We start from the raw sequence: 13847 nt of genomic DNA, 5'->3' as shown, positions 1-13847 counted from the left end.
GATGCATTTATGAATGCACTTAGGTATATATGCACTTTTTGAGTTCAAGTGAAACTCATCAGCTGCTATAAGTGATGGAAATAGCTTTCTCCAAATACGAATGTGTAAATGGCGCAAAAAAACGTGAACGATTTCTAGTTTCGAAAGTGTAATTTAATTTTAAGAGGAATAAAAACTTTACCTGTTGATCTAGCTTTCTCAAGTTGGGTTTATGTTAGCAAGAAAGCGCCAGTCGTAAATCGTTCTAGAAATTCAAAGAGCTTAAAGGGCATCTATTTTTTTCTTTGAATTTTGAAAGTCAGTTTTTTTTTCGATTTTTTTCTTTGAATTTTTCGACAAAGTCAGTGTTTTTTTATGCTAACTTGCGTTCGTTATTCTTTTCCAATCTTCGATTGGTTATGTTCATGAAGTTGTAATAGTTTTCATTTAAATAATAACAACAGAGCCTAATGGTTCTCGCACCCCCATTTTTTATAAATAAATTTATAGTTTTTCATCGCTGTTGATTTTAAGTTTCCTTAAAAAAGATTATTATTTTTTAAAGAGCGAAGACGAATCAAACGATGCTCCTTATGTTGTGGGTACAAGCGGCGATCTTGATGCGGTCTCCCTTGACGGGTCAAAAGTTGATTCGAAGTCGCCGAACGATGACGCGGCAGCTGAACCACTTAAAAAGGCTAAGACGAAAACTGGACTGGGTCAAGGCAAGGTGAGACGCAAGCGAAAGCCTCAAGTTGTGACGGGAACTAACTTGGGAACCACATCAGCCGAGGGAATCATTAGGACTGGAAAATGGAAGAAAGGAAGCGGAGAGGAGGCCGAATATGATACGAATCATCAGGACTTCTGCGAGGAATGTCACGCTGGAGGTGACATTCTTCTATGTGACAACTGTCCAAAAGCGTACCATCTGGTATGCCTGGACCCACCTCTGGAAAAACCGCCGGAAGGGGCATGGCTGTGTCCCAATTGCCCGAAAGATATAGATAGAGGAGCAAGTGGGTCCACAGAACCCCCTGCAGTTGAAGAAGCCTATATAAGTGAAGAGGACGAGCACCAGGAGTACTGTAAAGCATGCAGACAAGGAGGCCAGCTGCTTTGCTGTGCCATGTGTCCCTCCACATACCATTTGGGATGTCTGAACCCTCCCTTATTGGAAATACCAGATGGTGTATGGGTCTGTCCGCGTTGCTCCGTAAGTTATTTTGAGCAGTTTTTTTTTGCATATAGAGGCTTCGATGGGTTTTCGGATTAAATCCCTAGACGGGCTAATTATCACTTGAATTACAATTTCAGGAATGATTAGAGTTGTATTAATTGCTAGGGAATGTAAGTTTTACCGAGCGAACTGTCTTTTTCACCATTGGTCTCAGTTTTAGTAGCAAAAATAGAACTAGGAGATTTTTTTGTCCAAAAGTGGCGTCGAAGTAATGATATGCATTTAGAGTATAGATCCTCATGCAGAAATGAAAACTACCATTAATAGTTGTCTGTTAATGAAATGAAGGTTTTTATTTCAGTCCTGTTTATTTTTTTTCCGGAAAAAAATTTAAATCTGTTCAAACTAAAATTTGTTTTTTCTCGGTTTGGTTTTGATTTCTTTCCAAGTTCAATTCGAAGTTATTCGCCAAAGTAAGTCAAATTATGGTCTCCAATTAAGACAAATGGAAACGGAGCGAAAACAAATCTGAGCGACTCAAAGAGAATTTTAATTTTAAGAATTCCCTGCAAAATTATTGATTCATTGATTATTTTTTCTATCTTTTGATTCAATTTTCTAAAATTTGGTGGGATTTATAAATTATTCTTTAAATTCAAAACGATCGAAGGGGTGAGATATATAAATTATTCTTTAAATTCAAAAAGATCGAAGGGGTGAGATATATAAATTATTCTTTAAATTCAAAACGATCGAAGGGGTGAGATATATAAATTATTCTTTAAATTCAAAAAGATCAAAGATGATGTTTTTTCTATAAAACTCGAAAGTGATCTTCGTGTTTCGGTTTCCTGGTGTTTATTGACACCTTTTCAAGAGTCTGTTGGCTATGTTGACTGAAAAACATTTAGTTTTTTGTGTTCTTGACAGGTGGGTGAGTTGAAGAAGAAGGCGACAAAGATTCTGTTCTGGCGGTGGGTGAGGCCCTCGGAGGCGGAGTTAGTGGCGGTGGAGGGGAGGAAGACTGGGAACATGAAGCCCTGGAGGGAGTTCCTCTGCAAGTGGGAATACCTGTCCTATTGGAAGTGCCAGTGGGTCACCGAGACACAGGTCAGTCCTTGTCTAGTTCCTTCCGAACTCATCAGCAATATTTATCTTAAGACTGTTCTAAGTGTAGAACACTTAATGCAGCAAAGAAATAATTTAAATACGTGTTTTTGTGCAATAGTATTCAGAAAGGAATGTTTTTGATGATGTAATTCGTTTGCAGAACTTCGAAAGAATCTTATCAGCTTTTAAGTGCTCGGAGTATAGTAGTTTTTTTGAGATGGCTTCTATTTCTCGCTACCTTGTTCATAGGTTTAATGAGTTCAAGGGAAACGAATGTTCTAAATTGTTTGTAAACCTAATTTGCATCAATTTAACAGTTAAAAAGTTTAGGATTTGGAGCTTAATAGTTTGTACATAACTAGTTGAGTTTGTTCTTTGTGTAGCTGGAGATCAGCCAGCCGGGAATGCTGAGGAGCTACATGAAGAAGATGGGAGACATGGAAGAGCCCCCTCCGATCGAGGACGGCAGCTCCTTCGGCAAGAAGCGAGGGGGCAAGGACAGTGCTCACAAGGTCAATGCGGAGCTGGAGGAAAAGTACTACCGTTATGGGATCAAACCGGAGTGGCTGCAGATACACAGAGTCATCAATCACTGGTCAGTAGCTTTCTTAAAGTCAAATTTCTTGCGAATGATTAAACAGCCAAAGGCTCAATTGATAATTTGACCTATTTAGCTCTTTGCGGAGAACCGCTTTTTTGTCCTTGCTTAAGAGCTACATGCATTTTTGCTATTATTTTTCTGGGCTGAGATTGCTTGATCACCCGCAAGTAATGAGCTCGGATCATGGTGGGGCTCGAACCACCTACTTTTCAACTGAGAGGTGGAGGCCGCAGCCACTTCACACTCGCTCCGCTGCCGTAAGACAAAAGTTCAGCAAAGTAGCGGGAGTTTGATGAGATTTATCGGCAGAAATTTACGCTCAAATAATTTTCTTGGAAAATGAGAAGAGAAAAGAACACATAATTTTAAAAATCATATATTTTTCTTATGAAAATTTGTTCTGCGAAATTGATTGGGACATTGAGCCACCCGCAAAAATAATGATTTTTAAAAAATATTTAAAGATAAGTTTAGTATCATATCATCAACGAAAACAAATTTTAGGGACCCCGATCGTAACAAGAGGTACTACCTAGTGAAATGGCGAGATCTCTCGCACACAGAATGCTCGTGGGAGGCTGAGAACGAGTGCCAAGCCACTGACTTTGACAAGTTCATCCTGCAGTACTGGCACAACAGAGACGTCATGATGGACATCCATTATCTGAAGCTGGAGAAGAAGGGACTTCTCATAGGAGACAAGCTGAAGAAGAAGAAAAAGCTGAGAGCAGAGTCGAAAGTAGAGGACAGGCTGGCCAAGAAAGTCGATGTGAGTCATTTTAACATCTTCAGTCGCTTAAACTTTGTGTAAAAGTTGACCATATCATGTCTCAGAAAACTTTCAAAAGAAATTTAAAAGTACAAGAACATTCAATAAAATGGCTTAAACTTTGGTTTAAGAGCATAAATTCATTTTTCAACTTTGAAAGCACGAACTAAAAACGTAGTTTTTTTGCAATAGTTTCTTTGCGACAGTTTTTCGGCGTGGTACATGTTGTGCATTATTTTGTGTTGTTGATGCCTATTTGTTTGGCAATTATTTTTTTTCGGTTAACGAAATATTGAACAAAAATGGCTCTTTTGACGGTGGCATTTATTTTCATACTCATTTCAATACGTAAAAACATCTTTAAAAAACCAGTTAACCTAAAAAGCACTTTTTTCCAATTAAAAAGATCAAGCTCAACGGTATTGCCAACAATTTGGCTTAATTTATAAACAAATATTAGCCTGAAGTGGTGTTTGCAAATAATTGTGTAGCTGAGGGTGAAGTACGAGAAACAGCCGGACTATCTGGACACGACTGGCGGCAACCTGCACGAGTACCAGTTGGAAGGACTGAACTGGCTGCGCTTCTCCTACTCACAGGGAACTGACACTATCCTGGCTGACGAGATGGGACTGGGAAAGACTATCCAGACCATCTCTTTTCTCTACTCCCTGTACAAAGAGGTAATTAGGAAGCAATCATACTACTGGAATGCTCCAACTAGATTTCATCCATTGATAATGAGCAATTATAAAGAATCGATGAACGTTGTTCAGACTCTTATATAGGTCGTGATGTTTTTTTGTTTTTCAGAAGTATTAAAATTTGCTCAGGCTAAATTTACTTTTTCGCGGGTTGATTTTTGATTTCATTTTAACTTCAGTTTATTTCCTTTATTGAATGGAAGGCAAACTCCACTATCGAACAGAGAAAGTGTAAAAGTCGCAAAAAACTTGATTGACTTTAGTTTCGAAAGTGGAGATCGTTTTTAAATTTCCTAGCTGAATCAACACTTTAAAATCGAGTTTTGTCAAATTGGGTTAATTTTATCAAAAAAGCACAAATCATAAATTGTTCTAGAAATTCAAAGAGCTCTAAGGCTATCTATTTTTTTCTAATGAGGTCTTTTTCAAAAAAAAAAACAAGTCTTTTCCAACTGTCTGTTTGCTATTTTTTGGCGTGACATGAATATCGAACAACAAAGAAAAGTCTGAAAACTGATATTAGATCGGTAGTAAGAGCTTAATTACATGATACACCTAATAATATGGATAGGTTAAGTACCATGGCTGCTTTTCGATTGAGAAATCAGAAACTCAACTTGGCGAAGATTTTGTTCTTCTATTTTAATTTGATGGAAATATGATATTTACAAAAAATTGAAGTTATCGCCTTTGTTTTTGATTAAATTGAGTATAAGGCTAACGTCTTGTCTATGTCAGTAGTCCAAGCATTATTGGTCTGGTTTTAGGGTCATAGCAATGGACCATTTCTGGTGGCGGCCCCCCTTTCCACAATCATCAATTGGGAGCGAGAGTTTGAGTTCTGGGCGCCGGAGTTTTATGTCATCACCTATGTGGGAGGCAAGGATGCCAGGGCAATTATCAGAGACAATGAACTGACCCTTGATGAGGACAAAGTTAACAAGCAACAGCTTCGAATCAAGGTAGATCTTTGTAGTATTTACTCAAGCGAGTTGTGAAGCAGCCGGAAGCCGGGTCTCGAATCCGTAGTCTCATAATTCTTTTGTAAAGCTTGCTATGTCTCTTGGACGAAGTGAACGTTCACTTATTTGGGTCGTGTTTTTTTTTGTGGAATTGGCGGATTGACTTCAATTTTTTTGAACGGAGTCTTCAAATTGTTCAAAGTCAATTATACGTTTTTGCGGTACTCTCGGCGATTTCTTGAATCCACTGGAAATTCAGTTGCTAAATAGAAGGTAAATTAAATTCTCTAATTACGAAATTGCAAATGACGTTTAAAATCCGATTTTAATTTTTTTGGATCATTGATCAAGTGACAACAAAGAGCCAATCATGAAAGATTCTGAAATTTCAAATAGATCTGAAGCAAAATTTTTTCTCGGAGCCCTTGTTCGGTTTTCTTTTTCATTGGCACTCCCAAATGTCTGCTGGCTCTGTTTATCTCTTTCTAAATTGTGCATTCTTGCACTAATTAACGGTTCGTAGAATAGTAGAGGATAGAATGAAATAGCGTAGAATGGCATGGAACAACAATTTTTATAGCGTCCATCAAATTTGTACTCGTTATACTTTGTAGTTGCCCCATTTCTGAAAATTTTGTTTTCAAGGCAAAAATTTTGCTTTCTGCTAAAAATTTCAAAAAATTTTATTTCCATTTTATGCTTGATTTTTGCGGTTGTTCTGGTAGTTAAGGTTTCTCGGAAAGTTATGAATACCCTCGCTATGAAAACTACTTTGCCCGAAAAATATCCAGTCCCCCGCTTATGTTTGATCCCCTCCTCTGTAAATGAAGTAAGGCAGAGTATGCTAACTGCACGTTTGCCTCTGTTCATAACTTTTCGATTGAAGTTTTTTTTTCGCCACTCATAATTTGGTGATTTGTTTCAGGAGGGCTCAACTCTGCAATTTCATGTGCTTCTGACGTCATATGAGTTGATTAGTGTCGACTGCACTACCCTACAATCAATCGACTGGTCTGTTCTGGTAGTGGATGAAGCTCACAGACTCAAAAACAGCCAATCAAAGGTTAAATATCAGAGTGCTCTTGAGTTGAAGGAGGCCTACACAATCATTCTTTTCTTGAAATGGGATCTAGTCAATAATATCTCATCATGTGGTACTTAATAACGAAACCCGCTTTAATATGATCAGCGAAACATGCGACTGTTTGATTCCATTTCTCAGAAGAGCTGTACTGAACTTTTCGTTTTATGAGCAATACAGGGGAGTTTTTAGTAAATGTAAATTTGGAACATTCAAGGTAAATAGTCGATAAAAATATGTGAGAAAGCTTCAGTTGATTAAAAATGCTAGAATTAGTCGTAATTTTTCATGATCAAATTGTAAAAACTATTTTATGATTTCAGTTTTTCCGAGTCTTGGATTCATACAAAATCGACTATCGACTGCTGCTAACTGGAACTCCGTTGCAGAACAATCTAGAAGAATTGTACCATCTGCTCAATTTCTTATCTAGAGACAAGTTCGGATCCATCCAGGAGTTCCTGGAACTATTTTCGGACATCAGTAAAGAGGAGCAAGTGAAGAAGCTTCACGATCTGTTAGCCAGTCACATGCTACGAAGACTCAAACAAGACGTACTGAAAGATCTCCCGAGCAAGAGTGAGTTCATTGTGCGCGTAGATCTAGCTCCTATGCAAAAGAAGTATTACAGACACATTTTGACCAGGAATTTTGAGGCGCTGAACTCGAAAGGAGGCGGAGCTAATGTATCGTTGTTGAACATAATGATGGAACTGAAAAAGTGTGCTAACCACCCCTATTTGTTCAACACGGCTTACGAAGAGGCGCCCAAAAAACCAAACGGAGTGCCAGAAGGCAATGCGCTGATCAAAAGTTGTGGGAAGCTAGTTCTTCTGGAGAAGATGTTGAAGCACCTCAAAGAAACAGGACACCGAGTGCTCATTTTCTCCCAGGTTATTATTGTTAATTTAATCTATAAAGGTTTACGCGGTGACTGCTCAGTGCAAACAAATTGTATCATTCTGGCACAAAATAGAACTGCTTTCCATGTTTCTTCATGTCTGTAGAAATCGTTTCGATAGAAATGAAAAAAAAGGAACTTATTGTTGTAGATGACAAAAGTCCTAGACATTTTGGAAGACTTTTTGGAGTACTTGAAGTACAAGTACGAGCGAGTGGACGGGGCCATCACAGGCCAGGTGCGACAGGAGGCAATTGACAGATTCAACTCCCCCAATGCGGAACAATTCGTGTTTCTGCTCTCTACTAGGGCTGGCGGACTGGGAATCAATCTGGCAACTGCTGACACTGTTGTCATTTATGACAGTGACTGGAATCCACACAACGACATCCAGGCAAGCGAAGAAATAGTTTGACCTCGTTTACCTAATTTGTGACTAAGTTAAAAAGTAATATATGAAATTGCAGGTAGTGAGCTGAAATTGATTAAATATTACATGGGAAGGAGCTTAAATTGTCTAAGGTGATTTTGCAAAACAGTGCTATTGTCTTGGGTGATTTTTATGTTTCGCGAAACAGTGTGGCAAAAGACACAATTCTAGCAATGCTCGCAGTCGCTCGATACTCGTTGTTGTTTGCCGGTTACTTGGATCAAATTGTTGTTATCATGTTATCCTCCCGCAATCAGTTAACATTGGTACGGAAGTGTTTAATTACATAATAACTAAAGTGTTATACCGGGGGTTCATTATTTGAAAGTGTCTATCAAAAGCCCTTCAGCGACTTTCGATGAAGTCGCTGAAGGGGTTCAAATTACTGAGACGAGAGGATCGTGAGGCCTTTTGTTGATTCTTTTGGTTATTGAATCTGTCTATGGATAGACTAAGATACAACGAGCATAACTCCAAGTTATCTCGTTGTTTTGTATAGGCGTTGAGTCGAGCTCATAGAATTGGACAGGCGAACAAGGTGATGATCTACCGCTTTGTCACTCGTAACACAGTCGAGGAAAGAATCACACAGGTGGCCAAGAAGAAGATGATGCTCACCCATTTAGTGGTCAGACCTGGCATGCATAACAAGGGCGCAGCGGGAGGAGGGGCCAACATGAGCAAACAGGAATTGGACGACATTCTCAAGTTCGGAACGGAGGATTTGTTCAAGGACGACGACGCTAGTACGTAATATATCGAATCTTAAAAATCTCCATGGTATATTCAAATGTCAGAAATCTCATAAAAGAAGCGAGATAGTCTCGGTGTAACATACAACAATTTCATGCTGCTGGTACTATTAAGAGTAATGAACGTAGTGAAGACTCTTATATAGGTCTTGCTGATTTTTTTTTTGTTTTTTTTTTTCAGGAAAAAGTCTTAAAATATTGATGCACCTAGGTATAATGCATTGAAATTCATCTGCTGAAAGTGACGTAAATAGCACTCTCCAAATACGAAAGTGGAAATGGCGCAAAAAAACGTGAACGATATCTAGTTTCAAAAGTGGAATTGGATTTTTAGATTTCAAACGGAATAAAAACTTTAAGATCATTTATCCACGCGGGATAGGACCAACATACGAGCTGTACAGCTCATCACGGCGAACCGCTGTTGTGCCCCTAACTTTACCTATTGATCCAGTTTTCTCAAATTGGGTTACTGTTATCAAAAAAGCGCCGGTCATAATTGTTCTAAAAATTTAAAGAGCTTGAAGGGCATCCATTTTTTTCTTTGAAATTCGAAAGTTGAGATTTTTGAAGCAAAGTCAGTGTGTTTCTTATGTTTACTTGCGTTCATTACTCTTTTTCAATCTTCGATTGGCTATGTTTAAATTGACTTGACAATGAAAGAGAATGGGTGTATTCAATAAGAGAAAAGATTGGCTGACTTTTTTCTTCCTTTTTTCGGAGTAAGTTTTATGATCGTTGAAATCTGTTGAAATCCTTTGTCTCGTCTCACTTTTTCTTATTAGCTTGCCCTTAATTAAGTGTGGATTAAAAGGTAATCTCAACATGACTAAAACTTTTAAAACAGTTATAAAAAATTGGTTTTCTCTAGGCACAAGTGAAGCAGGTAAGCTTCGAGTTCAGTAACTCAACTGCATTTAAGTTACGATTATGTTTCCCGACAGTACTATTGAATGGAATTTCGAGAAAGAACGTTCCAGAAAACTTCCTTCTTCAGCCTAACGAAAGTCTTCAATTAATTCTTTCTGACATTTAAATTGATTCTATTGCTGTATCCTTCTCGCTGTACCCGTCTTTCTTTTTTCTCGTCATGGGAACATTGGTTCATAATGATGTCAGTTGATTGAGAATCACTCAGTTTTATTTCAAGTAGAAGTACCAACAGCTTCAAAATGTGAAGGTAACCAGTTTGAGTTCAGCCTCGAAATTTCTTCGGATGACATTTCAGTTTCATATTTAAAGAGGTCATATGTGAATTGTTGCCAAATTTTCCGTTTCCTTTGTTTAGAATTGACCAAAACTGAAACCTAAATTCTCAAATATAAAGGAACATATCTCTCAAATAAATTAAGTTTCGATTACAAAACAATCTAATATTCTGAATTGAATTCTATAATCGAAATGTTTGACGAATTTCAACCGCTCAGGCTCAAGATTTCTGATCTATCCAATTGTCTGTAAATCATTATTATCATTTTTGGGCTATTCGTGCCGCTTGTGTATTGTGTTTTGTGTTTAACAGGCCAAGATGGTAATAAGGAGGACGCGATTGTGTATGATGACGAGACAGTGCGTAATCTGCTGGACAGGAGTCAGGAGGGCATAGAGGAGAAGAACAAACTGTTGGACGACTACTTGTCCTCTTTCAAGGTCGCGTCCTACATCGTCAAGGAGGTCCAACAAGAGGAGGAGGAAGAGGTGAGGGAATCTTATCGATTGCTAGGCTAAATTCACCCGCAGTTAACATGTGAGAGTTCAACTTGAGTAGCAATTGAGGAAACAAAACTGCTCTTCATGTTAAGTAATGCAACATAAATACACTATGATAAACAAGGCTTAGAGCTGAAACTGCTACACCGGATATTGCAGCAGGATCCGATTAATTGGAAGTATCAAGTTCTCGGATGTGGTAGGCCTCAATTGTATATTGTCTATGAAGCGGAAGTTGTGGTTTAGATCCGGTGTTCTTCAAGTTTTTCGTTTATTAGGGTGATTTTTTCTTTCAAGGCTTGTTTTTAATTTTTTTTCAAACTTTTTTTTCAAACCTACAAGGCCACTATTTTTTCACCAAATTCGCAATTATTGCCCTACTTTAATTGGCATCTTTATTTTCACAAAAGAGTTGGAAAGACCGGCTACTCCTCTGTGTGAAAATTTCAGTTGGTGAATTTTTCACCTGTTTTTAATTTTTCTTTTTTTCGAAAAAAACTTGCCAAATCTGAGAGTTCAATTTAAAAAATCTCCCCTGCATAAGCTGTTCCGCTGTTAATTTGCAGATAAAGAGTTATGGTCTCGGAAATTATCCAATTTTTGACCTTTTCTTGGATAATTTTCCTTTTTTTGAAAATTACCGTGCCAAAAATCTGAGATTAAAGGTTCAGTTGCAATAACTATCCTCTCTGCATAAACGGGTTTACCGGTTTCTGTAAAAAATTAAGCATAAATTAAAGCCGTAGAAGTTGTGTAATTCTTGATATTTTGACTTTTTTTACACTACCCTGCCAAATCTGAAATTAATGGTTTGATCATGAGAAAAGTTAGCTTGGCATTGTACCTTGGCATTGTAATAGCAACTGTAGCTGCTTTATTGGCAGCTAGGTTGGTTAATTTGTAAGCGATTGCAGCGCAGATGCAAAATAACGACACTCATAATCTCAAGGTCAGAGGTTTGCTTACGCATGTCAAGGCTTTTCTTTCTTTCCTTTTTTTGTTTGTGACTTTTATCATTTTTTTTGCCGTTTTCACGCTTGTGTTTGACAAATGCAGCTTCGCCTCTGAGTGAAAATTTTGAGTTTTTTTTGTCAATGTTTTTGCTTCTGTATGCGAAATTCGGCTTCGCCATTGTATATATTGCTTACAATAAAACTTTATTGAGAGCTCACCTATTTGATTCTCAAAATTTGCTCTTGCTGGAATTTGATATTCCGCGGTTCTACTTTTGATTTATTTTCAAGTTCAGTTCATTTTCTTTGGTAAAAGGAAGGCAAACTCCACTATTGAAGATGAAAAGTGTAAAGGTAACGAAGAACTTGATCAAATTGTAGTTTCGATAGTGGGTTATAAATTGCAGTTTACTAGCAGACAAAAAATTTAGCTCTCGAGCCCGTTTTCTCAAATTGAAATTATTATAAAAAAAATGTCAGTAATTAATGGGCATTCAAATTTGAAGATGTTTAAGGGTATATATTTATGTTTTTGGAAATTCGAAAGGTGAAGTCAATTTTTCCGTCTCTTTGCGTTCATGGCCTTTTCTATCTGTATTTTCATTTTTTTCGTGCGTTTTAGAGCTCCTTTTTTGCTCTAGTTTGCATTGTGCAGCTTCCACTTTTACATGATTTTTTCTTGCTACGAAGAATTATATTTTCTAGATTTAATCATTTCATTTTGATGGGATTTTCTTTTGGTTGTTAGGACGAGGTGGACACAGAGGTAATCAAGCAAGAAGAGGCCACTCCGACCACGGATCCAGAGTACTGGGAGAAGCTGCTGAGACACCACTACGAACAGGAGCAGGAGAACCAGACCAGAGCACTGGGCAAGGGCAAAAGGGTGCGCAAACAGGTCAATTACTACACCGACCAGATACCCATCTCCACCAGACCAGAGGAGGATGGTAAGTCTATCTCTCTCGATCTCTCAAAGATAATCGATTCCTACTTTTCAATCTAAAGCTCAAAACAGAGATCGGGGTAGCTAGGTAAGCTTATTGGTTGAAAGCTGCTTCTACCAAGAACATTTAATCCCCGTTTAAATTGATCAACATGGGGTTTGCTCGGGATATTTCGGCGTTGCCTTATCAAACTTTCTGATCAAAGGCTAGTTGTACTCTTCTATTGCCTCAGTTTTTGGAGTGGTCCAGCTATTTCAAGAAACTGAGAAGACCATAAGTAGAGTAGAAATAGTGTGTAAGTCTGTTTGTATTTAGTGGAGTGGGGTCAAGATGCTGATGATTATGACTCAGACTTCTCGGGAGAGGGCCACGAAGGAGGAGAGGAGGGCGACAACGAGTTCAACACGGGCGACGGAGTCACGGGAGAGAGACGCCGAAAGAGGAACCGAGATGTACTCCCTCCTCTACTCGCCAAGGTCAACGGAGCCATCGAGGTCAGAACTGAAAAATGCTGGATTTTATTAACTGGATCTTATTCTAGATTTCCCAGTGGATTAGAAAAATTAATTATTGGCACAGTTTTCTCTGGTTCGCTTTTTCTCTTGTAAAAAGTGTCAGTCAGAATTTTAACGTAATCCATTCTTTCGAAAGTTAACAATTGTTTAAAAAGTCTACCATTTTTTGTCTTCGATGAATTAATTTTGTCGGCTATAACTCGATCATGATGCTGGTTCTGAAATGATGAAAAACAGGCGAATTTATTGACTTCATCGGACTTCTTGAGACCTAAAACAAGTTTCTTTGTTGCCTCGATTTTTCTGTGATCTTTTTCTTTGGCAGTGAACTTGGTCGTTTCTCTGAAAGGATTGTAAAGGGCTGCCTAAATCGAATCGGTTACTAAATATCTCTCCATTTGTACCCAATTTTTTAGTTGGATTTTGGGTAATAGTTGGATTGGTTACCTACAATTTGGTCACAGAATTTTGAGGCCAACTTAGATTATACATGTTAGGGTCTTGTGAAGTTAGTTGAAATATGATTGCATTACTTTGGTAATCTGACCAGACCAGCTGAGTCGTATCATTTTTTTAACCCAATACTAGTTGCTTAATTTGAATTTCGTAACAAGAATATTATGTGTTCTGAATCTGAATAACTGATACAATGCATGCCTCTACTATCTCGTTGTCTAACTGAGAACATTTTTTTTCTTCCCATTTGGAGTTTAGATTCATTGTTTTAGTTGCATTGTTTTGGAATAGAAAAATATGAGTTTGCAAAGGAATCTGGGGAGGATAATGGAATGTTTTCAGGTGTTTGGCTTCAACACTCGGCAGCGCAAGTCGTTCTACAATGCAGTGTTGCGATGGGGCATGCCTCCTGCTGAGATGGGTCTCCACTCCACTTGGATGGTGAGGGACCTCAGGGGCAAGTCGGAGAAGGAGTTCAAGTTAGTGCTCACATTCTTTTCTATCATTTTCCATTCCATCCACACTGCTATCTAAGTTCTTTCTTAAATTTTAATGAACGAAATGAATTTTCACTTGTCATGGTTTTTTTTTTTTTTACAAGAAAAGTCACGCTCAAATTAGCTTGAATCTTGATTTCTTTTTAATTTCAATTCTATTTCCCAAATGTAAGGCAAATTACGCTTTCCAGTAAAGTGCTAATCAAGCGAAGATCCAGCTTGACTTACAGCATCAATACTGTTTTTTAAGTTTTACTTTTCCCGACAAGACTTTCATCGGTATAAATAAATAAATAAATA

General features: G+C 37.9%; 2 protein-coding genes across 3 annotated transcripts in view; both read left to right on the top strand.

The window, feature by feature from the left end:
* Positions 1 to 13847, top strand: part of LOC134846930 (uncharacterized) — a 157893-nt gene that overhangs the window by 131696 nt on the left and 12350 nt on the right. The window lies entirely within an intron of this gene.
* Positions 1 to 13847, top strand: part of LOC134846928 (chromodomain-helicase-DNA-binding protein 4-like) — a 265098-nt gene that overhangs the window by 244246 nt on the left and 7005 nt on the right. Inside the window, exons 7-21 of one of the 2 annotated variants that reach the window (XM_063864369.1) lie at positions 545 to 1195; positions 2090 to 2269; positions 2653 to 2864; positions 3375 to 3639; positions 4131 to 4322; positions 5111 to 5305; positions 6231 to 6368; positions 6710 to 7279; positions 7439 to 7681; positions 8217 to 8463; positions 9341 to 9355; positions 9992 to 10167; positions 11881 to 12082; positions 12395 to 12573; positions 13393 to 13529. In XM_063864369.1, coding sequence (XP_063720439.1) covers positions 545 to 1195; positions 2090 to 2269; positions 2653 to 2864; positions 3375 to 3639; positions 4131 to 4322; positions 5111 to 5305; positions 6231 to 6368; positions 6710 to 7279; positions 7439 to 7681; positions 8217 to 8463; positions 9341 to 9355; positions 9992 to 10167; positions 11881 to 12082; positions 12395 to 12573; positions 13393 to 13529 — 3602 coding nt within the window. The remainder of the gene's footprint in view (positions 1 to 544; positions 1196 to 2089; positions 2270 to 2652; positions 2865 to 3374; positions 3640 to 4130; positions 4323 to 5110; positions 5306 to 6230; positions 6369 to 6709; positions 7280 to 7438; positions 7682 to 8216; positions 8464 to 9340; positions 9356 to 9991; positions 10168 to 11880; positions 12083 to 12394; positions 12574 to 13392; positions 13530 to 13847) is intronic. The other variant, XM_063864370.1, reaches the window with a different exon arrangement.

The sequence above is a fragment of the Symsagittifera roscoffensis genome, chromosome 5 (assembly GCF_963678635.1).
Source record: "Symsagittifera roscoffensis chromosome 5, txSymRosc1.1, whole genome shotgun sequence".
Lineage (NCBI taxonomy): Eukaryota > Metazoa > Xenacoelomorpha > Acoela > Convolutidae > Symsagittifera > Symsagittifera roscoffensis.
The sequence above is the reverse complement of the archived record's forward strand: the minus strand, read 5'-3'. Positions and strand labels throughout refer to the sequence as shown.